Raw genomic sequence first — 26,085 nt, forward strand, 5'->3', positions numbered from 1 at the left:
GTGCTTTGTTCAAGCCAGCACTGGGACAGTTACCCAGTTCGCGTTCGGGCTCATTATGTTTGTATGTATTCCGTACATAGTACAGCATGCATTCGATCTGTCGATGGTTGCTAGGTGACCAGTCGACTTCCATTGACCGCTGAATGTATACATTACCATGTGCACTGATGTTACTGTACTATACGAACTATGCATTCCACTTACTAGCTACTATGTATGAAGCATCCTTCCACTTTCATTCTTCTACTCTTAATATCGTATATCACTACTGCACTGTAGAATCTCTGCTGTATCGGCACAACCTCCCGCTACTGTATTCTGGTGCCTCCGAACAACCCGGCAGGAAAACACCGGGTCCGAAAAAAAGATCCCTAGCGTCGCCGTTTGTCCCAAGTTGTCTCCACCGGATCCTCCATCCGCGCGTGTAAGAGACTAGTATCGTAAATTACCACTAACCCTGATTAAGCCCGATGCTCGTAGGGGAGCCTCGCCACCCGATGATACTTTGAGCTGAGCTATCCGTTTACTACAACTAGTTATTATGATCAATTATTTACTTCATACTCTATATAAAATAAACTAGTATCACAGTCGATAACTGGATTCATCTACGAGAGTCTTCTTTGGGATATTGATAATCATATAATATTAATTAATCAATTAATGTAGATATAAAGTGATGATGCCATGAAGGACGATCGCCCGACGTCGATATGATGACAATGCGCAAAGTAGCCTTGCTAGCGGCTCTCCACTGCCTCAGCACTCTAGTACGGAAACTAAACTATCATCTCCAGACGTGACATGAATGCCAAGTCAACTATACATCATAATTGATTCCATCTACCGTATACGGAGTACTAAAGTCTCATTCGTATGTACATACTGATTTTATCATTATTGATTTCCCCCCCTGGTTACTTGGCAGCAGCAAGGGCGGGTGCAAAGCACTGCAGTTGATGCAAATGCAGGTCTCGCGGGATGGGGAACGTCATTCCGTAAGTCTATCCTTTCCCCTCATAGATAGATACAACCTAGTTACTATGTACTCCGTACATGGAGAATTGTTTGGGTCAGATTCACCCAATCTCCGTTTGCATGACATCGACCATCGAGATGAGATAGCGAAGGCGTGCACTCAACCATGGTTCTCCATCTTCCATCAGCCCATTGTTCGAAAGCGTCGGCCGAAAGGAGGCAAACTACGTACTCTATTAGTTACCTACTACAACAATATAGTTTACTCCAATATATTATTTGATTCACGAGCCAGATTCATTGGCTACTAGTACGCCGGTTCAATATGTATGTTTTGTAGGAGGGCGTACATGGTTTAAGATTATGACCTCGTCGATTGCGTAAATGCGGAGTCCTCTAAACAACTTGAACTCCACAGCCTGAACCTGCTTTGTGCGTATTGTAGTTGCAGATGGCTACAGATGTAGACATACAGTATGCACATCAAAGGATGAAGCAGGTGCTAATTCTCCGCATCTCCACATCTCGATTGTCTGCTTTGACCACTAGGTGCATATATGGTCTATGTAGATGTTAACCCAACCTCTAGATTTTGTGTTTACACGTCTTGGAAATGAGTCCGATCGATTCATCCAGCTGTACTTACATAATGAGCAAGATCAGAGTACTTAGTTATCTCATATTGCGAGAACTAGCTACTTCACAAGTGTCACAGTAGGTATATTACGAGCTATCATTCACAAGTGTTCTACTTAGTAGTAGATGTCCACTGTGTTGGCCATTAAGCATCTTCTTTTTAAATCTAAAAACCATTTCTTGAACAAGATCAAATGGTAGTTATAGGTTAGTACTTATGTACAACAACCCTCTGTTCGCTGTACATGCATACACATCATACAGTATGCATGTAACTACTCCGTACTTCAACAAACACTAGTATCTTTGCATCAGCATCATCCCGCTGCACTCGATCTCAAAGAAAATAATTTCCAGGCCAACCATCCAAGAATTCAAGACATCTATTGGATACATATACAGACCCCTGCAGGTGATCGGCATTGTGCATAACACATCAAGAAAAAAGATTGGAAGGTTTTTACATCCGCGACCAGTCCAACGGCAGAAAAATACGACCACGGCATAGTGTTCCCCCCCCCCTTCTTCGAGATACATAGTACATATAACCCTCCAGTCACAGATGTCTCAAATCCGGATCCTGGGTTAAACCTACACTAGTCATGCTAGTAAAGTTAGAACTATATTATGGTATGGCGAAAACAGGGAATTTTCTTTGTCTGTCTACTGTACTCCGTAAAGTGCAGGGTTATTGAGCGGGGTTATGATTTATCTTCGTTTGATCGGTTCGAGTTGGACGTGGACTAAGCAAGTTGCCGTCTGACAGCAGCCTTACACGCCAGTCTCCGCTTCTACACTACCTTTTTGCGATGAGGAGGCAAGGTCGATATCACATGCATTAATACGTAGTATTGTGGTTTGGATTCCCCTACATGGTACGGAGTACGGAGTAAATAGGAAATACATCTGAAACTGTTCGTTTTATGCTTCAAAATGCACTGGCGGTTTCATATCCCGCCTTTCTTTCTGCGACAGCTTGCGCGGACGTGAGTTTGTACTCGAGAGGAGAATAAACAATTATCGAGGACTTCGTTTGACATGCGCAATCGTGAAATACTAGTGTAGTCCATATTTTAATTTGTTTCCAGGGACATAGATTACTGTCCCCCTGGTTCAACTCCTGTGAAGTCAGGTAGTACATGACTGTAATCCACGGTGCCGTAGAGCCTCACTGTCCAAAGGAATGGTACTACTCTGCGGACTACCGCTCAGACTTTGACTAGCATTTATGTATCTCTAGCAATATTCAAGTTTTAAATTACGTTGAACCATGATGGTTCAAGGTTGTTCGTGATGTGTTTCCTGGCAATATTCTACCTGATAGTACAGATATATATTCAGACACTACCTAGTGTCTGAGCCCGACCTGTGGGATGTCCAGTAGTAGGTACTACTGCTGCTATTTCAGATAACTTATTCATTGGAATCCCCTATGTACAAATTCTGGCATTACCATCCCCTAAAATACTCATACACTACACTACTTTACAATCAAGCTAAGATCAACTCTGACCACTCGGCCTCGGACGAAGAATATACCTCCATGTCGTTCCAAAATGCCACCTCTTCTCCTCGACAATCTCCAATCCACTCTCCTTCACAATTGCCCCAATATCCCTATTCCACCAACATCCATGCTTATCCGCATGTAAAGGCGCAAGATTGTCCAAGATCCGGTTTAACCACTCGTAGTGTGACCGTCCATGCTCCAGTAGTAAGATACGCCCATGCTCCGGCTCTGTTATCTCCCCCAAATGCCGCAAAGTCCCCACAGGATCCGGCATCGAACAAAGACCCATCGTTTGCACGACAGTGTCAAAATACCCCTTACCAGCCTGTACCTTCGCGGGAGATTCCACCGTAACAGCTGCGGCATCTTGAGCCCGGAAAGCAACGCGCGTGTATTCGGGATTCGCTGCGTTGAACTTCTCCTTGGCGATATCAACCATTTGAGGACTGAGATCGACAAACGTTACAGACCGACAACCAAGTATCGCTGCGCGTCCTTGATCATCCATTCCACGCCGTTCTTTTAAATCGTAGAATTTCACGTTACGCCCCGTACCACAGCTAACTTCAAGTACATCCCCGCGCGCAAGGCGGATCAGATCTGCGCGTTTTTTGCCCAGACCCATTGCTTTCTCAGAGAGGTCGACTTCGGCGTCAAAATTTGATGCGGTACTGTTGTACCGGTCTGAGACGTCGGCTGGGATATCGAGTGCCTGCGCCTTGCGGACTTCTTGCTGGTACGAGCTGTAGAGGTACCCTGTGTAGGTACTAATTGCGAGTACAGTGATACCCATAAAGGTTAAGACTCGAATGGGAATCCCATGAGGTGCAGCCGCGGATTCCTTTCGCTCGTAGCGTTCTTGGAAACGTTGGATCTCAGGATTGAATTGTTTGCGTGGTGGCGCTTGTGTGTTTGGGCTAATCTGTTAGCTACACATGTTTGGAGTAAGTGCCCATATAGAAAGAAGACTGACTTACTTTGATCGTCTTTGGCGAGGAACCCTGCTCTGAACTCCTCGACTGGTAATCAAAGGCTTTGGAGTTCGCGAGGATGCCCTCCCTAACCGGAACGTGTGCATGGTGAGTGTGCCGGGTATTGAAGCCATAGTAACTATAGGACTCGGCTGAGATTCAAAAACAAGGTCAGACTTCACTTCCTCCTTGGGAAATTGAACTCTCGAAGTGGTCTGGCGATATCACCCCCGGACGAAAATTTCCCAGCGCGTCGCAATGCGCGATCAATGAAGCCGGGTATCCCAAAAAAGAAAACAAAAAACAATTTCTTAAAGTCGAAAAGATAGTACTGTCATCGATAACACTCTTTACCAATGCATACACAAGCTCAGCCGCGCGAATCTCGGTGCCGACAAGATAAGTGCATGAAAGCTCCAATTCCGATGGATCTCGGGGCGGAAGCCGAAAAATGAGTCCGTTATCGGGCTTTGATAGTCATGTAGTGGGCCACGAGGCAAAAAGACCATTGGAAATCGAGCATAGACAATTCAACGTCCACGATTCTCCGCAGAAGAAAAACCACCCAAGTTCATTCCAAAATCCATTAAGCCCAATTGATATGGATATCCCTCCTAATATCCTCATTGTAGGTGGAGGAGTCTTCGGACGTAAGTTGTTTTCACCCACGACAATCACACACAATTCAACCCCAGAAAATCAAACCCCAATTACCCCAGCCCCTCTCATCCGTATTTCCAATGATTCATTTCCCCCCCCCCCTTCCCTGACCTTCACAAATCGCATCGTCTTGACTGTGAATACTCCCACTAATATATTATAGTATCCACGGCTCTCTCGTTGAGACAGCGACATCCCAATGCCCAGATAACACTGGTAGAATCGTCACCGACAATTCCAAACCCGCATGGGTCCTCCGTTGACACATCTCGGATTGTGCGATCGGACTACGCCAACGCAGCATATTCCAAGCTTGCAGCGACCGCAATTCAAAAATGGCGCAGCACTGCCTGGGGTGAACAGGGTCGATACACTCAGAATGGTCTACTGCTGGTCTACCCGGCTGACAGTGTAAGCGCAAAGGAATATGCGCGCAAGAGCTACAACAATGTGCGCCAGATTGAGGGAGATAAGGTCGTTTTCCTTCCTACGAAGAAGGATGTGCTCTCTGTTGTTCCTCCGTATGGTGAGGACTTGGATGTTGCGGGTGGTTATGTGAATTGGGGATCTGGATGGTCTGATGCCGGAGCAAGTGTTGCGTTTGCGAAGCAATTGCTTGATAAGGACGGGAAGGTCGATTTTGTTCATGGAAATGTGGAACGAGTCCTTTTTGATGAGACTGCATCTGCATCGTCCGGCAAAGACAAGGGTAAACCGCGCGCAAAGGGTGTTGTGTTAGACGACGGGACAACGCTGAGGGCGGACTTGGTGGTTTTAGCGACCGGTGCCTGGTCATCTCGACTAGTTGATTTGCGCGGCAAGGCTGTAGCGACGGGTCAGGCAATTGCGTATATCAAAATCAGTGATGCCGAGCAACGAGAGCTGGAGAATCTTCCTACAATCTTGAACTTTGCAACGGGTATCTTCATCATTCCACCCCGCGACAATTTACTCAAGATTGCGCGTCATGCTTATGGCTACCGGAATCCGATCACTGTTCCTGTGCCTGGTGCTACTGGGTCTAAAGAGACCATGTCTGTCAGTTTGCCTGAGACCGGTGGACCAGTTCCTCTGGAAGGTCAGGAAGCGTTCAGAGAAGCGTTGAAGCAATTGCTACCTCGATTTGTGGAGAGACCATTTGCTGATACCAGGATTTGCTGGTATACTGATACGTAAGTCTATCGTGCCCCTGATGTGAACAGCTCAGATTATTCCGAAACGGAATGTTGCATGATACTAATGTACTTTTGTGCAGCCCCGACGGAGATTTCATTGTTTCGTACCACCCTGCGTATGAAGGACTATTTCTTGCGACCGGTGGTAGCGGACATGGTTACAAGTTCTTCCCTGTCCTTGGAGATAAAATTGTCGATGCGATGGAGGGTACGTTGGAGCCTGAGTTGCAAAAGCTGTGGGAGTGGACGGAGGCCAACACTACCTCCCCGGGATCCGTCACGGACGACCTTTTCGATGGAGATGGAAGTAGATCTGGGGCAAGGAACTCCAATTTGCAAGAGGAACTAGCGAAGACTAAGAAGGCCTCACGGGGGAGTGCGTTGTAGATGGCTAGGTGTATACCACATTCCTGCATAGAGGAGATTGTATATTTAGATCAGATGTGACTAGACACAAGTATATACTGCCGGTAGTAGGAGTTCAATCATGACAGCATTGTCGTCACTTCATATTGGAAGAGTCGGCAACGATCTACAAACGTACCATTTGAACAGGAGTACGTATACTACGGTCTTCCTTCATATTGATTGGGCAATCAATAAGACGAAACACTTGTGGACATCATGTTCGTCTTAGCAGAGACGACCTTCAATTATCAGTGACACGGCTACGTCTAGTCTAGTACAATACGAAATAAAGCTACAGTGACCAGAGGGCACATTTTTTTCATAGTAGATCTTCATTGAGATAACGAAGCTAGACGGCAAAAGCCGCCTCATCCTTTCAGTCCATCGAACGAAGGACCAAGGGCACATCATAATTTTTTTGGGCCCGCGACGAGTTGCCCCATCAACGAGCATGGCTGAAGAGCAAGAAAGAGGATTAAAAAGAGGCAGCCATCGACCAGCGCACAAACCGCCTCACTGCGGTGTGCAGCAATCTAAGTGTAAAGAGTCGAATGATGACGCAAACCGGGGATCATCCATATCGCTAAAACGCCATACTATGCTTGCATGAAAAATCGTGAGGGAAGAAAAAAGAAAAAAAGAAATCAAAAAAGGGAAAAAAGCCCGAAGGCGAGGCGAGAGGTCGGGCCGTAGGCACACTCTGGGACACGAAGACCAGCAAAGGCAAATGACAACCGACAACAGTCGCACGAGACGAATGGTAAAGATGTTTTGATAATACACGGGGGGTGGAATGCGAAGACGCAATGATCTTCCTTTAGAGTATCTCATTAAACCTTGCGGAAATCTGCAGGAACTTGATTAGCCATGGCTGGACAAAGTAGTCATATTGAGCAACAGGACATACCAGAGAGCACAGGATAGATCAGTTCGAAAGCCTGGTAGATTTCCTCACGCACCTTGGCGCCAGTGAGGACAATCTTACCGCTAACGAAGATCAGAAGCACGATCTTAGGCTTCATCATGCGATAGATAAGACCGGGGAACAACTCAGGCTCGTAAGAACTGAAGTTGTGGTGGCGAGATGCCAGACCCTCAAGACGAATGGGGAACTTGATATCGCAGGAACCGACGATGTTCTGAATCTTGAAGTCTGTGAACTTGGCATTGAAGCCAAGCTTCTGGATGATACGCGCGTACTTGCGGGAGGCCAACTTCGAGTCGTCTTCTGACTTGGCACCAGTGACAACCATCTTGCCCGAGGCGAAGATCAGAGCGGTGGTTTTGGGCTCACGGATACGCATGATCACGGCGGCGAAACGCTATGCAGAAAAAAAAAGACCAGTTCAGCCACACTGTACCCTGAATGTGCAGACAATCTCAGGGAGGTGTGGAATATACCTTTGGATTGTACTCGGCGTTGCGAGCGTGCAGCGCGATGGTCTTCAGATCCAAGCGGCAGTCAAGGTTGACAGTAGCCACGATGTTTCTTTAGGAGCGATTATGTTCAGCCTGTGATCTCGCTGGGAGAACGAAATACCAAGAGAGAGTATACTCACTGCAAGGTCGGCACAATACCAGAGCCGCCAGTCGTTGCACCCGGGGTCGCAGCCGGAGTAGCGGGAGTCACCCCGTTGCCGTTGGTGGCATTTCCTCCAACTTGCTGTTGATCATGCGCGATGGGAGCGCCGGGTTGACCCTGGATCTCTTTCACAGAGGACGGGGGTGTCAAATCGCCTGCGCCACCAGGGAAAGAAAGCGACGAAGCAGAGGTGAAAGCACGCGCCTGAGTGGCGGTGGATGGGTGAGTGGTGAGAGAATCCATCTCGAGTACCACTTCTCGATCGTGAGCGATCAAAGAAGACAAGAACAGTTCAAGTGGATGATTCAGACAACAACTGAAATGGAAGCGACGAGAGTTAGTCTTGCGATCAACTCAGTGGAGCGAATAATAGTGAGATGAGGCAGTGAGGCATTCAGAAGTGGAAGTCAGGTGTCGAGGGCAGTGGCGGTAAGTGATGGCAGAATCATGTGGTGCGCAGGGAAAAGCCTTACCAACTTCACGGGAGATGGACAACTCAATGTATCCCCCTACAGACTGTTGGATCGCGAAGTGATGGTAACACGAATCTTCAGATCGCAGATAAAGACCCAGATAGTGTTTAGAGCAAGGAAGAAAAGCACACTGAAGTGTTTTCAAAGAAAGGATCGCAGATGGAAGAGTGGATTATAGCAGAGGCAACAACAAGAAAACTTTTTTTTTGTTTCGCGTTTCAAGGTATTTTCTCACACTGCTTTTTTTTTGAATTGAGATTTGGGGGGGGTTCTATCTGCGAATCGATCTGAATGAGAGTGATGAAGCAAGACCTTTTGACAGGACAAGCTTCCGTTTTAGGTAAGCCCGGAAACCTGGATACTGGAAAGTACCTAGGAATACTCTTTTTTTTTTTTTTTATTCCTCTCTTTTAATTTTGTCAAATTAAAAGAATGAGGCTTCTTTCCCGGAGAAGGATCTTCGATCAAAAAAAAGAAAAAAAGAAGATCACGTTATTAGTAGAGCAGAGAATAGATCTGCGGGGGGAGGGAAGGAGGGCGGGAAGAAGATAAGGGAGTGCCAAGACCGAGACGGGAATCCCAAAGATGTTTGGGGAGTGGGAGGTTGGGCCTTTATATAGTGCTGAGTCACAGCCCGCGTCAGGGGAGGCTGGGCCCGCTGGTGGCGGCAAAAGCAGCGACGATTTGTTCTTTTCGTTTCGCCCTTCTAGCGGCTCGAGGTGGGTCTATCGTCCAGTTAGATTCAAGAAAACCAAGACCTCTCCTTTATTGGTTATTTACCCTAGAGTATTGAATCCACTTTCTACAGTATTCGTTTGTGACTGGCTGTACCGCCCTTGCTTTTATCCTCCGCGGCGCCACGGTTGCAGCCAGTGGGCGTCCAGTCCGCTGGCCTCCTGCAGCTGATAGTCGGGCCCACCCCATCCTTCCTGACGCTATCCAATAGTCACGTCTGACTGTTCTCGGTCACTCCCTGTACGACGCGCTATCCTCTCGCCGCTTTAAACGGAGGCAACTGAACAAAAATTCGTTCCATCCATCTCCTCTTCCTTCTCCCACCCAAGCGCCCAGCTTGGAAAATGACCTGGGATGATAGCCAACTTTTTGACTAGTCACCTTGTCGCCACCAATAAATGTTTGACTCACTAACAGATCTGAACTGACGCATATACAGTACACACTATCACAGCTCATTCTTTCCCAGTCTTTCTGTTCTCATTGTTGTCTTGACTGGGTTGATGTTGGAATTCCACACAAAGAAAGGACAGGTGTCCGTTTGACATTTTGACGGAGCTGGTCGATTTGGGCGAGTGGTGGCGCCAATTTTGTGACTCCACCGCTCGCCAAGCCTTTGGACGAATCTCATAATGCGCCGATCTCTAGTCTGTCAACTCGGCGCGTGTTTGCCTGGCTGGTTCGTATCTGGTTGACTCCAATATTACCGTCCATCGACTCATTTTTGTATGGGAACGCGGTATGCTGAATACCATACCGCCCAGTGCTCTGATACCTCCCATCCGTCACATTCCAGAACCATGACACCGTAATCACATTGAATCACGTTTGGATCACGTCGATCGCCAGTCTTGCGTTCTGTAGTTCCTTTCCCTAGAGTTTGTCCCAAGCGGTGTGACGGATAAGGTACTTTTTGAATTAAGCTCGGTTTCCCGTCAAATCCGCATGGCCGAGTCGCGGAGGCCGGAAGCTGTGGTCATGATCATCGATGATGTCAACCAAAAAGTCTACATCCATATTGAAAGCCTGATAACTTTCTTTTGACTTAAAAGTACTGGTACTAATTAGGTATGGAGTTACCTAGGGTTCTCGGAGATCCCGTCCACGGCGACGAATACCGTGTCCGGTAGCATGTGATGCGCGTGATTCTTTTCTTACTGAGTGCCTGAATCGACAGGCGTCGAAATATTCAGTCTCTAACCTGTCCACCGATAAATAAAAATAAATTTACTCCTATTTATATAGAGGCATAGATATATGTACATAGTAGAGCGAATAGAGGCTCGATCATGATCGACCGCTACTCGATTGCTCGGCGATTCTTAATAATCTGGATGTTAAGTAACTATCAACTCGGTGAACCAAATTGGGGTCCCAACGCGGCGACGATGATTCGCATCAGCTCAACACTGATTGGTCCGATGTCAGCCTCGGGTAGGCGGTTTTCGGCGTTTTGGCAAGCAAAAAGTTCGGCTGCGGCCTTGATTGTCACTCGGCTATTCAAGGCAGTTCGATCTCATCTCGAATCACCCAGGGTTATTAGTAAAACACTCTTTGCATGCTTGGAACGGTCATGCTAGTGTTTCGGTAGTTTACTCTTCTCTACTCTATACTCTCTACACTTCAGCCATTAGGTTTCTCCACGATGGCGTCCAATGCTACCGTCCTGCCTCTGCTGAGGCGCGAAATGCGAACAGCTTCGGCTCGCCTGCCTCGAGCTTCCCCCTCCATCATCGCGCGGGCTTCTCCAGCCCGTTTCCCCGCTACTCTTTTCTCGAACCCCGGCCGTCGTCTATCTAATCGCTCTGCATCCTTCCTCCCTCCTAACCAAACCAGAGCCTTCTCACAATCCGTATCACGGCGGTTCACAGACGAGAATGGCAACTTTGATCCGCGATCATTGGATCGGGAATTCGACGAGGTAGACGTTTGTATTGTCGGTGGTGGTATGTTAACCACTCTTCAAGGCACCAAAGATAGAAAGAAAACACATTATCAGTACTAGTCTAACACAGCTGTGATCACTCCAGGTCCCGCCGGTCTTGCCGCCGCCATTCGTTTGAAACAGTTGGCCAACGATGCTGGTAATGAGGAATTCCGGGTGGTCTTGCTGGAAAAGGCCGGCGAGTTGGGTGCCCATATTGTTTCTGGAAATGTTCTTCAACCCACTGCACTGAATGAGCTTTTGCCCGACTGGTTGTCTGAGGACAACCCTTCGCGCTTCGAAGGTGCAACTCCTGCTAAGGGCGATAAGATGCGCTTTTTGACCGAGAAATCCTCTTTTCCTTTACCCACACCTCCTCAAATGCACAATGAGGGAAACTACATTGTCAGTTTGAGTGCGTTGACCAGCTGGCTGGGCGAGCGAGCTGAAGAGATTGGGGTAGAGATATATCCCGGATTCGCAGCCAGTGAAGTTGTCTACAAGCCCGACGGTTCAGTAAAGGGTGTTGCGACCAATGACCTTGGTCTTGGACGAGATGGACAGCCCAAGGATACCTTTGAACGTGGGATGGAATTCCATGCTCGTGTCACTCTTCTCGGTGAGGGTTGCCATGGCAGCTTGACGAAGCAGGTTATCAAGAAGTTCGACCTGCGCCGGGACAGCCAGCCACAGACCTACGGTCTTGGAATCAAGGAAGTTTGGGAAATTCAGCCCGAGAAGTTCAACTCGGGTGCCATTACACACTCTATGGGTTATCCTCTGCCTAAGGATACCTACGGTGGAGGCTGGATGTATCACTTTGGAGACAACATGGTGAGTATTGGGTTGGTAGTAGGATTGGACTACCCTAACCCGTGGCTGTCACCATACGGAGAGTTCCAGAAGTATAAGCAGCATCCCATGATTCGAGAGGTTCTCGAAGGAGGCAAGTGTATATCTTATGCTGCTCGCGCACTGAACGAGGGAGGTTTCCAATCCATTCCCAAGTGTGCTTTCCCCGGTGGTGCTTTGATTGGTGACACTGCTGGCTTCCTGAATGTCCCCAAAATCAAGGGTACTCACACTGCAATGAAGTCTGGTATGCTGGCTGCCGAGTCTGCGTTTGCAGCTCTGCAGGGTGAGGAGGATAGTGGTACCGTGTTTTTGTTCGATTATGAGAAGGCTCTCCGGGAATCGTGGATCTGGAAGGAGTTGAAGGAAGTGCGCAACATACGTCCCTCATTCAATAGCCCTCTGGGTTTCTTTGGTGGATTGATGTACTCTGGATTGGAGGCCTACATATTCAAGGGCCGCGTCCCCTGGACTCTCAACCACCACGGTACTGATGCTGCTGCGACCAAACCGGCCTCTCAATGCAATAAGATCGAATACCCCAAGCCTGACGGTGAAATTACCTTCGATATTCTGACTAGTGTCAGCCGCACTGGTACCAATCACGAGGAGGACCAACCAGTTCATTTGCAGGTAGAGGACTGGGACAAGCACAAGGATATTGCCTGGCCCGTGTATAAGGGTGTCGAAAACCGGTTCTGTCCTGCGGGTGTGTATGAGTATGTCGAGGATCCCAGCAAGGAACATGGAGTTCGGTTCCAAATTAACTCACAAAAGTAAGTTGGCTTTATCCTTTTTTTTTTTTCAAAATGCTGACTCCTTTCTAGCTGCATCCACTGCAAGACCTGTGATATCAAGGTGCCTACTCAAGATATCAACTGGCAGACTCCCCAAGGTGGGGAGGGACCCAAGTATTCGATGACCTAGATACTTGGGTTTCCGATTGATATCTAGTAGATTCCCTTTCTTTTTCGTTTCTTCCCTTTTCCACCCCCATTTATATCTATTGTTTCTATTGTTTCTAAGAAGATAGTCTCGGGCCTGAGCCTCCTGTATTGTACATAACCTGAATACCAAGAAAAGCGGTCATTTTCATTCTGCCATAGCCACCTCACCGACCTATTCTCGTACTTTTGACCTTTTGTATTATTTTCATTCCATTACATTCATAGTACAGTACTTCCTCCTCTCGTTCCCCCCACGGGGAGAGACCAGGACGGGCAGAACCGTGGAATGGAGGGTGGAGGTCCACGAGGCGGGATCTACCGTAAACCCAGACTTGCTCACTAGTCGGTTGCCCCTTTACATAGTAAGCCTTCTACTAAACTCCCCCGATTGCTTAAATCAAATATACAATTACAACATAGAATAACTCATCTTCTTTTCCCCAAGACACCGTATTTTGAAGAGTGGGGGACACGTGGATCATAGCGGTCACAGCACCAAAAAGAAAAGTGAGGCGGAATTTCCCCCCAAGCGCCCACCGCCAGATTTGTTGTTCTTCCTCGTCTTCTTCTTTTTCCCCTCCTTCTTTTTTACCTTTTCTGATTTGCATTTCTTCCCTTTCCATCCATCTTCATCCTTTTTTTTTTATCGGTGCGTGTCTACCCGACTTATTAGCCCAACTTCTCTTTTTGTTGGGGAAGAGCATAACCCTTGCCGCTCTCTCTCAGTCTTTCACGGATTCGACCGTGTTTCCACTGTCCGGTCGGCCGTCTTGTTTCTGACCCTTTTTCCTTTTTGGCTTTTTGAGCTTACCAAACTTTTAACCATCAGAAGACGGGCCCCCCATCCCATCGTGCCCGTGACGATCCAGAGTCATGACGGAAGTATCATCCACTAGACTCTATCTTGGGAACCTTCCCCGCAATGGTATGTTGCCTAATATCCTGTTACTTTGATTCCCATGCATGTCGACTTTGAGCGTTATTCGGACTTGCGCCTATGGTTTCCCTGCGGCCCACGCCGAGAGCTACCAGTGGCCCACTTCCATCCGAGGGTCCATTCTGATCCATTTTCGAGGACCCTATCTGGAAGAGGTGACTTGATTTGGAAGCGTTGGGATCCCGAACTTCAGTTTATGAATTTATAGTTGACAATATTGGCAGTCACTAAGCAGGACATTGAGGAGCATTTCAGTACCCATGGATCGGGTAAGATCACCGAAATCAAGTTGATGAATGGCTTCGGCTTCATCGAGTACGAAGATGCTATGGACGCTCGTGACGTCGTGCCCGGTATGGCCCTTGGATAACTATACTCGCATAGATTTTTACCCCATCTCTTTGGACTGACAAATATCTCTAGCTTTTCGTATGTATCACTTGGTGGATAAGATCATGATAAGCTACTTACAAATCTACCATGACAGATGGTAGCGACTTCAAAGGCGAGCGGCTCACCGTGCAATTCGCTCGTGGTCCCCGGCGCAAGGAGAACTTCCCTGGGCCCCCGGACCGTCCCGCTCTCCCACGCCCACGCCGTACTATGTTCCGGATGCAAATTTCCGGTCTTCCAGAAACAAGTTGGCAGGTTAGCAGTCCATATCTATCCCTCTCTGGATATCCCGGATTCCCCATCCCATGGCCACCTCTTTCCACCTGCACCTACATCCTCTACGGTCTATTTTGCCGAGTCACAGATCCCTTGTCCTTGGATTGATGGTAACCCTCTCGCATTGAACTCTGAGCTTGAGCTTGGGCTCGGAATCCATCCTCTCCCAGGACCCGAGTCAGAGTAGCATTGACGAATATTTCGAGGACTAGGAGACCTCTCTCCTGCGTTAAAGACCATATCTGGATCCTGTTGCCCTTGCCCAGGACGTAGAAACCACCCCGAAACTTACACCTGGACTTACCCGGACATTTTCTTCCTGGACCTGGACTCACCATTCGATAGGACCTGAAAGACTTCGCTCGACAGTCTGGACTGGATGTCGTTTATTCGGAAACTGGCCGTGAACAAGGAAGAGGGTGGGTTTACCATTCGCATCCCCGAGCCAGGCTTGGCTTCCCTTTCCCCTAAGAAGCTCCCCAAATTGACAAGGACCATAAAGGTTTGTTGAATTCGAAACCGCCAACGACCTCAAAACAGCCGTGGAGAAGCTGGATCAGCGAGAGTTTAAAGGCTCACGCGTGACTTGCATTGCGGATGTAAGGAGCCCCATTTCAATTTCCCTGGATTCAAGGATAAAATACACAAGGACCTCGTCTCATCCGTTTCCAGATACAGAGTCATGAAGACCGTCCCTACCGGGACCCATATCGGTCTCGTTCCCCACGTCGGCCATACCCTCCCATGGATGAATATGACCGAAGGTTCCCGGCTCCTCGAGGATACAGCCCCCGGGACCATTATCGTGAACGGTCACCCATCCCGCTTCGGCGCGAGTATTACGACCGCGATGGATATGGACGTCGCACTCCCCCTCGCCCTCGGATGGAAGATTACCCTCCCCCACGTCGTCCCTACGAGGACCCCTATGATGCCCGGCCTCCACCTCCTCCACGCCACTACGATGATCCGTATCTAGCGGCTCGAGCTCCGTATGGACGTCCTCGTTCTCCGCCTAGAGGGGAGTATGTCCCGTATGATCGCCCTCGCTACTGGTAATCCGCCTATCATTCAACCTTAAAATCCGCTTGGATGCGTTCTTTGCAGATGATTTTACTTATACTCTTCCCTTCCACACGCAATACCCGACTCGTATCGTATTGACTTTTCTGATTTCATGGTACCAACGATTCTTTTTCAACTTCCATCGGCCAAGGTTACAACGTGCTCTTTTTCAGTAGTTCAATGATTTCCTGAAGCACCTTTCTCCCTCCTCTGTGATTGGATCTCGACGGTTCACCTTTTCTGGATATATTTCCGTGGTACTTTATTGACCATGGTCAATTGTACTGGATCTTTTCTTTCTTCTCTTTTCAGATGATTCATGCATTGATTGAATTTTCTTCTCTTCTCCTGTCATTTTTATTTTCATCTTCCTTCTCCCTTTTCGCAGTTGTCCATTAAGGCCAACATCTACAAATATCGAAGGTTCCAAGGACGAGGCAGATGAAGGCAGACCATTCCTTACTCAAAGTGAGAATTGGTTGGGCTGATCTCCTTTGAGGAAACCTCGGGTAGATGGTGCCCACGGTCATGATTAGCTGCTAATCATTCATACATATAGCTACTATTAGCCCGCAATCGACAGACAAAGTTCCAGAGCATTACCTCTAATAGTATCATATCAGACAGAAGCAGAGACGATGCCATAAGTATGAATAGTTGCATAAATACTACGGATGGGTTCACAAAGTATATCAAAGTTGTGGATCGGAAAACTTAAGACGGAGACAGCTCCAGTCCCGCATGATCTGCAGCCCCGCCCAAAAAAAACTCCCGCCCCCCCCGCTCAACTTCACCCCTCCATAGCTGTAACTCGACATTCCTCCGGATCAAACCGCTTACAGAACTCAACCATAATGACAGGACAAAGACCTGCAATTCATATCCCTCCAGTCCCCCCAGTTCTGGACAGCGTTCGCCTCCGCGACATCGAGCTACCCCTCCCCGCAGCTCCAGACCCATGGCATCGCCCGGATAAAGCTCAGCCTTGTACCGCAACGCTGAAACTCTCCTATTCCTCAGCAATTGCAGCAGCAGGCGCAGATGATGTATCCCTCTCCCTCGACTACGGTAAACTTTTCCGTCGTCTGGAGTCAGATATTCGGGACATGGCGCATCACAGCTCATCATCCGACCATCCACACAAGTACATGGTCAGCGTGGAGGGCACGCAGCGTGAGGAAATGAAGACCAAAGCTGTAGGTCAAGATCCACGCGTCACCGCGGGAATTGTCGCGAATTGCGGCCTCGGTTTACTGGATGAGACGGCGGCGGGTGTACGTAGAATGACGCATGTGCATCAGAGCCCGCGGAATAGTTTCTCTGGAGCGCCTGCGACGCCTGCACCTGCTTCTTGGCCTATTGAGGATGTTTATGGGAAGTGCGAGGTCGAGTTACATTTCCCTAAGGCGCTTTTGCGCGCGGAGGAAGGGTTGAAGTATCGCAGTATTACAGTTTGGGGATATACGCAACTTCCTGATGTTGTGCAAGTTGGACAGGCTTCTGGAAGATATCCGGTTGTTTTGGAAGAAGAGTTTTCTATTGATGGGATTCGGTGCTATCCTATTCTTGGGGTTAATTCCCATGAACGGGTTGAGAGACAGGCGGTTATTATCTCGTTGGAATTTAAGGGCCCTGGGCAGTTGGCTTGGGGGTCAACGGTTGTCGATACTTACCAGGATATGACAAGGGCCGTTGCAGAGGTATGTATCTCCTACGACTCCTGCTCTACTCATGGTTTTTCTATTGCTTTAGAGATTGAGCTAACTGTTTCGCAGAAAGTGGAAGAGACATCGTTCCAAACTGTAGAGGCCCTGGCAACATTCATTGCACGGATTGTCACTGTGGACTTTGGTAACGAAAGAGTGACCGTACTTGTTGAAAAGCCTAGTGCCTTGGCATTTGTCGAGAGATCCGGAATCGAGATCACGCGGTCTCAAGCATTCTTCGAGAGCCACGAGGTGGCACGGCGGTGATGTCGTGCATGGAGATCGAGATCGCCTAGATCGCCTGCAGGACCAGATCATCGGATCACCCGCATGGAATGCGAAAAAGTGAAAAGTGACTTATGCATTATGTATTCTGATTTCATATTATTCTCCTTGTTTCTCATTAATTTCCCTATCCCTATCCCTATCTCTAATCCCTATCCAATGTCCGTTGTACTCCTACAAATCCACCTATCAGCGTCCAAGTAATCCATTTTCACGTGAGTTCCGCATTGGGACTAGTACCGCCCCGGATTTCCGCCTCAAAGCGACGATTTTCAATTGAACGTCAGCTTGCTCACTCACGCCTTGTCCTTTCCACATCGCCGTGGGAAATCTACGTGTTTTACCAGCTTCAAAAAAATTTCAGTTCTTCTGTGACTTCTCTATGTGCCTATCTGCACCATCCTCGCTTAATTCGACATCCTTGACCACCTCACTGGTCAACTTGAACCCTACCGCGCTCGACTTGGGTTTCTCTCGCGCTCCTTCCGAAGTGCCCAGCGTGCTTGCATATCCTCAGCTCTCCAATCTCGCCCTGAAACTTGACTTCGCTGTTAGCGAGGTGATCTGTGTAGGGGTCCCAGGTCCGTCCTGAAGAAGGGCGGACGGTAAAACTAACTACTCGGGGAACTGCGAGTTGGCGTTCATTCGGCCAAAGAAGGGTGTTGTTTTTTGAAAAGAACTGAGCAGCCATACTGAATTATTTCTATTCTTAAAGTACGTTGAAAGCTGAACCTCGTCGCAATTGTTCCCAAAAAATTTTGGTTTTACTGCGTTTATTATTGGTGGGGCCAAAGTGCTAGTCAAAAATGGCTCAGCGAAGGCTCTACTTATTACCCCTCCATAATGCCATGAACATGAATGAAATGAAGCTGACCGTGTACAATGGATGAAAAGTGGCAGGTTTTTAAACATCCCGAGTATTTATTTGCCTTATTGCACTGCTGTGTGCTTCGAATTACCTATCGATCAGTCGACTCTCGTCGGCGATTCTTACCAGACGTACCGTGACTACTGAAGCGACTATTTCGAATTCCTAGCTCATTTGACGAGCGAACAAGATACCATGTCCCCTTCGGAGACTCAGGACGACATTTCCGTCGGCGATGTGTTCACTCCGCAGGCTGACAGCGCCCAACCGTCCATCGACACTCCGGCCAATCATCACGGGGCGGATGTCCACATGGGCGATCGGCTGTCACCGCGCAAACAAATGGCCGCCGATGGAGAGAATGACATGCAGCCACCCGCATTCCCAGTCCTCATGACCGGTCGACAGCGCCGAAAGAAGAAGAAGAAGCAAGTCGGCCCGGCTGACCCGGCTCTATCGACCGTCCGCGGTTTTACTCCTCTTGCTTCTGCTGACGAGGACTCCGATTTTTCCACTACAAGCTCTCGCGCTGCTGAATCGCGACCGGCTACTTCAGTCGGGGGAGCGAGCCCACGCGTGCAACCCACTGCTGGCCATGGCGTGAGCGCGTTGAAGCTCCAGCTGGACTCGCTCAGCCTTTCTGGCAAGCCCTCTGCTGGTACCTCAGGGCTGTGCTCTGCGACTCCTAGTAATGCGAGTGTCTATTCTGACAGCGACCAGACAGAAGTTTTGACAAGCTATGAGGTACCCCTTGACCAAGATTTCGTCAGTGCAGATGTTGAAGAGGAGGAAGCTACGAAAGGCTCCAGCCCTTGCGCAGTTGCCGGCAACGACACCGACATCCGTAGTCAAATCTGTCGGAAAATGACTGCTGATGACTTTGAGCCTTTGCTTTGCCTTGGCAAGGGCTCTTTCGGAACAGTCTTGCTAGTTCGCCATGTCGTCACCGGCAAGCTATATGCGCAGAAGCAGTTCCGGAAGGCGTCGATTACGGTGCACAAGAAGCTGGTAGAACAAACCAAAACTGAGCGCATGATACTGGAGAGTGTTAATCGCCATCCGTTCGTGGTGAAGTTATTTTATGCTTTTCAAGATCACGAGAAGCTGTATCTTATCTTGGAATACGCCCAAGGCGGCGAGCTATTCACTCACCTTGCCATGGAGCGTATGTTCCAAGAGGACGCTGCTGCTTTCTACATGGCAGAAATGGTGCTCGCCCTTGAGCACTTACACCAGAACGTCGGCGTACTTTACCGTGACTTAAAGCCGGAGAACTGTCTCCTCGACCAAGAGGGTCACCTTCTGCTCACTGACTTTGGTCTCAGCAAGATCGCTCTCAGCGACGATGACCGCTGCAACTCTTCTCTCGGCACGATCGAGTACATGGCCCCAGAAGTCATCCAGGGCAAGCCTTACGGCAAAGCCTGTGACTGGTGGTCTCTGGGTGCTCTCGGCTTCGACCTTCTCACCGGCTCCCCGCCCTTCCGCGCAGGTAATAATACCAAGCTTCAAGAGAAGATCATCAAGCAAAAACTCGTCATACCGTATTTCATCGGACCCGATGCGAAAGATCTACTCATTCGTCTTTTGCGCAAGGATCCCGCCAAGCGACTGGGGTATCACATGCCCAAGGACTTACAGACTATCAAGAAACACCGCTTCTTCCGCAAGATTGACTGGGCTGCACTTGAACGCCGCGAAATTGTTCCGCCCATCCAACCCATTGTGACAGATCCAGCTCTGGCAGAAAATTTCTCCGCAGACTTTACTCAGATTCCTCTTAGTCCTACTTTTGCTGGTGGTTTCGATGACCTTTACGATGCACCAGGTCGGAAGGATTCTCGACTATCTGGAGTTGCAGGACAAACTCCTGGTGAGGGTGATCCCTTCGGTGGATTCAGTTTCGTGGCGCCTAGCTCGTTGCTGGATCATGGCCTAGGCGTGATGACAGCGGGCGTGTAGCTATATGGCAGTGATGATGCCACGCTACGTTTGCTTTCATTAGCTTGGCGTTTTCGGACTCTAGCATTTTCACTTACCCAGGTTCATTCCTGGGTATTTGCATTTCCTTTTAGCAAGTTTCGTTCAGACAGAATCCTAGCTATTACAATACATGCCGTACCTTCATCCGTTTGATACGTAGTGACGAAAGGGAAAAATTGATTCTTCATGTCATTGAAACCTCGTTAAGATATTGGTTATAGTAATAATTTAGACGAAACTAATTGATGTACAGCGGTTCCATTCCCCCCAGAAGATACCGAACTCTCGATCCCGAACAGACTCCATGCCATGCCAAAGAAATGAGACGGGAAAAATAAATTCTATAAATTTAAACCTCGCCTTCCTCACTGCCTCCTGCTTCATCATGATTTGATGGAGGTGCTTGAGCCTGAGCTCGTGAATCGCCAGACTCGGGTGCACGCGTTTTATCATCTTCGACCTCGCCTTCCTCGGTATTGGGATTTTGATTTGACGCAGACGGCGCGGTAGATGCAGCTTTTTCACCGGATGGTCGTGGACTGTTGAGATCAGGTTTCTGCGAAGTGGATTCCATTGCTCGCATTGGGATACGCGGACGAGGAGGTTGTGCTTGTGAGTTATTGGTAGAAGCGGGAGTTGTACCAGGCATGGGGGATATGGTACGTTGGCGTTTTGGGGATCGTCCTCCATTCAAAGATGCTGGGACGGGTGTTGGTTGCTTTTGATCTGCGGTGTGAGACTCTGGTTCACGAGACCGTTTACGGCCATTAGGCGTGCCGGGTTCACCGGTTGCTGTAGGTGTTGTGAGGGAGGTATGGCTTGGTGTGTGCGCGAAGGAGGTAGGGTTGCTATTGAATAGGCGAGTTGGGTCTGTAGGGTCTGTGTCCGAGAATGCGAAATCAGGATAACCCTTGCTAAGGGTTTGCTGGACACGTTCGTAGATTTTCACGATGAGTTTGCAAGATTTGATGAGGTCTTCGATGCGCACATCGATTTGCTCCCACCATGGTCGACTTTGGGAGTCGTCTGGGAATGCTACTTGGGTGTGACGTGCGGCGGCGTAGAGAGCGGCCGCAGCAATGACACGGGGAGGAAATTGGAGACACAGAACGGTGTATGTGGAGTCGTTGAGAAAAGCATAGGCTGCGTGTCGTAGAGGTCGATTGTCCTGGACCCCGAAGAAGAGGGAGTATTCCCATAGCGCTCGATAGGGGGATTCGAGCTGCAGGTCGAAGCAGAGGAACTCGAGCATGACACTTTCATTCTGAAGGATCAGGTCCCGCCATTTCCAATAGTCCTTTGATTGTTCGTCGACCACCATATCGGGCTTCTTCATCGCGACACGGCAACAAGCAACCACAAAGTCTTTCATCCGTCGCATTGTCTCGTCCACCTTGAATGCAACGAAGAGTGCCACAGCTGCAATGACCTTAGGATGCATGAGGTCCCCCGCTTGGTCGGGGTATTGTCCTCGTAAGGAATATCTCATCAGAAACCGGTGCATGAGCACGGTAGCTGTCATGGAGGTTTGTGGAGGCATCTTTAGCATCATGCTGACCTGCCAGATAAACTCCACCGCGCGGTGTCGAATGTAGTCCTCCTTCTCTCGTTCGATTTTGTCTAGGCGCGTCGGGGTGCGCTCGAGCTCCTCGTCGGTGAACATCCATTTCTCTTGCGCTGCAGCAACTACCGGGTTTGGCATCGCGGGGATCATTTGCGACTGGTCCATTTTGGCGGATCGTTATTGGTGGTTAAATGAGCCGAGGGTGATATTTAGAAGAAGAAAGAAGCGCAATTTAACGGATCGGCAAGTGAAGCGCGCCGGCGCGCGCCGTGGGCGACTATCTCTGCTTTCGTGGTATAATATCCTATCCCAGGCTAGAATAGAAAGTGGGCTCGACCAATCTACCGCATAACAGGGTCTTTCATCGCACCACCGTGTAAGTTGTCAAGACACGGTTTCGGTTTTTCAATAAGACGAATGGTGATTAGTTGGAGAATTAGAGGTTTCTCCCCGCGACAAGAAGAGAATTCGGTGAAGTCGACGCGGATGTCGTTGCAGCGATGAATGAAGCTCGGGGCGGATTAACTCGGGCCGAAACGCCGAAGTATAGCATCATTTCGATGAGAAGCATTTGTCACAATTCAGACTAAGGTATAGGCTAGACTTTATGAATCAGTTTGAGCCTACAATAATTGTATTATTAAAAGAGAAATCCACCATTTTTTGAGATAAGGATTTGGATTCTATAAGAAAAAAAAAAAGCTTGAATAAGTAATATTCTCCTACACAGCGCGAACTAAATGTAACAAAACCCATTAAAATTTGAGATTCGATTGAAACCAAAGAAAGGAAGATATGGTTCTACGCTTAATATAAGAGTCCTAATAATTTAAGGACCCGGTCCCTGCCTCTGTCCCTGCCCTTGTCCTAGTTGTGCTTGTCTTTGAGCTCGTCTTGCTAAGATATCAGGGGGAATCTTTGGGACTCCCGGACCTGTTGCGGTAGGCAGATCGAACGAAGTCGTAATGCTATTGGCATTTGGTACAGGCATAGGCTGATTATGCCCATGGGGAGGCCAAGCAGCGGCATGAGGCAGATATCTTGACTGAGGCGCATGTATTGTGGTCGGTACCGCATTTACCATGCCAGGCCTTGAATCACTCAAGTACACCCGTCCGCTTTGATCTGGGCATGTTCCAGAGTATAACTTGAATCTGGACCATATACCACAGACTCTCTCATCATGAAAATCTTCTTGGTATCCATCTTTAATAGAAACCTGTACAAGATCCCACAAACCTTGATTCGTCATCATACCGCTATTGTTGTCTCCAAACATGGCTACCTCGAGCATCCTGATGTACATGTACGCCAGACTACCATCGCCCAGTTGAGTTGTAATGACGCCTGCTAAAGGAGGAATGCCCGTTCCAGCCTGTCCAGTAGCATCTGCCTCCATGTCTTGTAGAAGAACAAGGTCGCCGTAAAAGAGTATAAAGTTGTCACATCCTGTGTCGTCCAACATTTCGAATTCATGATAAGCCCATCGAGGTGCATTGGGGAGACGAATAGCAACGCGTACCTAAAATCGTGGTAAACAGAGAGTTAACAGTTAGTAATTATAGTCTTAGCTAGGTTGAGAACTTTGGAAGCTAAGCCCCCTTTTTTTAAGATACCTACACTCGCAAGTGTGTTTCCACCTCCCCCCGTATGATGAGTCGTTGAAGGAATACCAGTCTGTACAGCCTTGTTTCTACCAGGGCGCGGCCCATTAAGCTAATAACCACCCGTTAGTACTCATTGGTCAATCGAAGAATGAATTTTTGGGAATCGCTTACACCTTCTACCCAAAAGCCAGTTGCACCACCGCCAATTGCATTCGCAATTTCCAAGAACTCCTTGGGGCTGTACGGCCGTGGATGTGTCAGAGGCTTTCCGTCGTACCAGTAGGTCACTAGTCCTTGAACCAAATCTAGATGCCCTGCTTTGTAGGCTGCAGTGATAGCCCTTACATTTGGCAATAGTTCACAGTCGTCATTTCGATCCATGAGCCATTGTTCTATTCCTGCCAGACTCTCTAAGCGCTGAACCACCTCCCAACTGTGCCCGGGCCACTTTTCCTTCAAAGCGCTATAAGAGGGTCAGGAATAATCTTTATCGGAGTGTGTGGTTCTTGAGATTTTGGTACGTACTCTCGAGTGTCTTTTTCCGCGTTTAATGTAATAAGCTTATGCTCGAAAACGACTGGCAAAATACCGTCCTCGATTCTCTCGTGGCAACGAGCGATCTGAGCCTCAATGTCACTAAATCAGGCAATTAGTACTTTAATTTTTTTTTTTTTTGAAAATACAAATGAGTCTTCAATACAGGTCGAAAACAAGCCCACTCACTTAGGGTCAAGATCGGGCTCTTGATCATGCCAGCCTATTGGACACTCGTCCCTCCTGAGAATTGGTCTTGATGGCTTGGGCCATTGTTTCCGCGGGGGCCGCTGGATTTGATACGGTTGATAAATACCGATATAAGACTCATCCCACGGAAGTATGGGTAGATAAACTGGGTAACCAGGGAAGTGTTCATTGGGCTGGGCTTTATGTTCAATCTTGCGAGTCTTCCTTTTCGATGAGCGTCTGCTTTGACGAGGACTGGCCCCTGTCATTATCACATCGCGCGGAGAGGCTTCACAGGAGTACCACGGCCCGTTGAAATCATCATACCGTGGATTTTGCTCGGAATAATAGCGATCCCTTGAGGTACGGCCGAATAGTCTTCTTCGAGCGGATGTACGACCCATGCTTTCGAATGTATCAATAGTCCCAAGGTTAGGGAAGAGGAGAGATCTGGAGTACAGCTAGTGCCTGAAAACAAAAATCCAAAGAGGTGGAACTAGTATGTCCGATCAAGAACTTGAAAGACTTATTTATACTCACTGGGATTAGATCTACTAGACAAAGGATAGAAGACTCGAACATTCTTCGCCTGAACAAAGAAAACAAGAGCAAGCGGTCGAGTACTAGTTTCGAGAGAGAAACACTGACTACTCGCTGATGGTATTCGAGGACTTGAGAAATGTAAACTAAATATCGAACAAAGAAAAAAAGACTCAAAGATATCTTCAAAGGGCAGAAGGTTCCAATCCTTCGATACTTAAAACTCGAGACCATGTACAGCTGGGCTTTTGAAGAAGGATGAACACTTCTAGTTTATACCCGAACACGTTTAAAGTCTCCCCAGGCAAAGCCTTTGAGTTAATCAGATAGTGCTAGATGACACACATACAAGGTACGGATATCTGGTAGCTGTTCCAACAGGTAGTACGACGAGACACGCCCGGCTGTAGCTCTTTTCCAAACTTGGATGACCGTGACGGGCACAAAATTTTGATAATAGAGCTACATTCGACTGACTCCCATATTAATTCGTTCACGAGAGTTGGAGGGATCCCTCATTTTCACTCCAGGAATTCTAGAAGCCTTTCTGACGGACTCACCCCATGAGCCGTGCCCAGGCGTTTTTGCTACTTTGATCAAAGAAATCTTATTCATCCATAGAGAAATCTCTTTTGTTACTTATGTCTTTGTTTCTTTGCAGAACGCATAAGATTAAGCCCAATGAGGCACTTATTTGCTTTCACAGATTGCGCATGGCTTTCTAGGTGATAAGCACTGGCAATAGGAATTCTAAAGTTCTGCGGAATGCATTACGAGGCAGGAAAATGCTAATAGAACTAGTAGACAGTGAACTGGGTAAGCCACAGGGACCACCGATGCGGTGATTGATGGAAATAGAAGATGAGTAGATCTAGTCTTGATAATGAAAGCGCACATATAACAAAGCAGACGTGTACCTTCAATGTTCTAGTACTCTATAGGTATAGAGTACTACTCTTTGCGCAAGTTAGGGCAAATGAGTCATCAAATAATCGTGACGGAAGAGCCATATCATTTCAGTAGGAGCCACTCAGTCTCGCAATATGACTCGAATTTGAGTATATTAGTGAGATTCTTCGCATCCATCAAAGATTGCTACTAAGCCCATGACAGCATGAGCTAGAACTAGTGGCATTGGAAGTTTTGTTACATTAATAAAGCCGCTAATGTAGCGACTACAACTAGAAGAAAGGATAAAATATGTACCTTGTATACGACCTAGTAAACTAGATAGTTTACTGGCTGTATGTTTTCTTGGAGCCGCTTCAGTACATTCCAATGTAGGTT

At 48.1% G+C, this 26,085-nt stretch overlaps 9 protein-coding genes across 9 annotated transcripts; 5 read left to right on the plus strand and 4 right to left on the minus strand.

Annotated features, from left to right (window-relative positions):
* Positions 1-3,116: 3,116 nt before the first annotated feature.
* On the minus strand, positions 3,117-4,202 carry N7469_004808 (class I SAM-dependent methyltransferase; the record flags this gene model as incomplete). Its single annotated transcript, XM_056643728.1, has 2 exons — positions 3,117-4,041; positions 4,102-4,202. 2 exons carry the CDS (start codon positions 4,200-4,202, stop codon positions 3,117-3,119), a joined length of 1,026 nt encoding a protein of 341 aa, XP_056503140.1.
* A 494-nt stretch (positions 4,203-4,696) lies between these two features.
* Positions 4,697-6,317, plus strand: N7469_004809 (NAD(P)/FAD-dependent oxidoreductase; the record flags this gene model as incomplete). Its single annotated transcript, XM_056643729.1, has 3 exons — positions 4,697-4,745; positions 4,919-5,927; positions 6,011-6,317. 3 exons carry the CDS (start codon positions 4,697-4,699, stop codon positions 6,315-6,317), a joined length of 1,365 nt encoding a protein of 454 aa, XP_056503141.1.
* An 851-nt stretch (positions 6,318-7,168) lies between these two features.
* Positions 7,169-8,163, minus strand: N7469_004810 (TBP family protein; the record flags this gene model as incomplete). The annotated part of the gene is made up of 4 exons (XM_056643730.1): positions 7,169-7,185; positions 7,246-7,660; positions 7,740-7,827; positions 7,898-8,163. 4 exons carry the CDS (start codon positions 8,161-8,163, stop codon positions 7,169-7,171), a joined length of 786 nt encoding a protein of 261 aa, XP_056503142.1.
* A 2,610-nt stretch (positions 8,164-10,773) lies between these two features.
* On the plus strand, positions 10,774-12,831 carry N7469_004811 (electron-transferring-flavoprotein dehydrogenase; the record flags this gene model as incomplete). The annotated part of the gene is made up of 3 exons (XM_056643731.1): positions 10,774-11,074; positions 11,159-12,680; positions 12,732-12,831. The coding sequence occupies 3 exons, from the start codon at positions 10,774-10,776 to the stop codon at positions 12,829-12,831; spliced, it is 1,923 nt and encodes a 640-aa protein (XP_056503143.1).
* A 1,437-nt stretch (positions 12,832-14,268) lies between these two features.
* N7469_004812 (uncharacterized protein) lies at positions 14,269-15,516 on the plus strand (the record flags this gene model as incomplete). The annotated part of the gene is made up of 4 exons (XM_056643732.1): positions 14,269-14,436; positions 14,803-14,876; positions 14,960-15,056; positions 15,130-15,516. 4 exons carry the CDS (start codon positions 14,269-14,271, stop codon positions 15,514-15,516), a joined length of 726 nt encoding a protein of 241 aa, XP_056503144.1.
* An 860-nt stretch (positions 15,517-16,376) lies between these two features.
* Positions 16,377-17,495, plus strand: N7469_004813 (dihydroneopterin aldolase; the record flags this gene model as incomplete). Its single annotated transcript, XM_056643733.1, has 2 exons — positions 16,377-17,222; positions 17,298-17,495. The coding sequence occupies 2 exons, from the start codon at positions 16,377-16,379 to the stop codon at positions 17,493-17,495; spliced, it is 1,044 nt and encodes a 347-aa protein (XP_056503145.1).
* Positions 17,496-18,576: 1,081 nt separating this feature from the next.
* N7469_004814 (AGC family serine/threonine-protein kinase) lies at positions 18,577-20,343 on the plus strand (the record flags this gene model as incomplete). The annotated part of the gene is made up of 1 exon (XM_056643734.1): positions 18,577-20,343. One exon carries the CDS (start codon positions 18,577-18,579, stop codon positions 20,341-20,343), a length of 1,767 nt encoding a protein of 588 aa, XP_056503146.1.
* A 370-nt stretch (positions 20,344-20,713) lies between these two features.
* N7469_004815 (uncharacterized protein) lies at positions 20,714-22,093 on the minus strand (the record flags this gene model as incomplete). The annotated part of the gene is made up of 1 exon (XM_056643735.1): positions 20,714-22,093. One exon carries the CDS (start codon positions 22,091-22,093, stop codon positions 20,714-20,716), a length of 1,380 nt encoding a protein of 459 aa, XP_056503147.1.
* Positions 22,094-22,757: 664 nt separating this feature from the next.
* On the minus strand, positions 22,758-24,662 carry N7469_004816 (uncharacterized protein; the record flags this gene model as incomplete). Its single annotated transcript, XM_056643736.1, has 5 exons — positions 22,758-23,450; positions 23,549-23,644; positions 23,707-23,998; positions 24,061-24,171; positions 24,259-24,662. The coding sequence occupies 5 exons, from the start codon at positions 24,660-24,662 to the stop codon at positions 22,758-22,760; spliced, it is 1,596 nt and encodes a 531-aa protein (XP_056503148.1).
* Between the last annotated feature and the right edge of the window lie 1,423 nt (positions 24,663-26,085).

This window comes from Penicillium citrinum, assembly GCF_028827155.1.
Source record: "Penicillium citrinum strain IBT 23319 chromosome Unknown utg000003l:1.0-4596430.0:1.0-4598250.0, whole genome shotgun sequence".
Taxonomy (NCBI): domain Eukaryota; kingdom Fungi; phylum Ascomycota; class Eurotiomycetes; order Eurotiales; family Aspergillaceae; genus Penicillium; species Penicillium citrinum.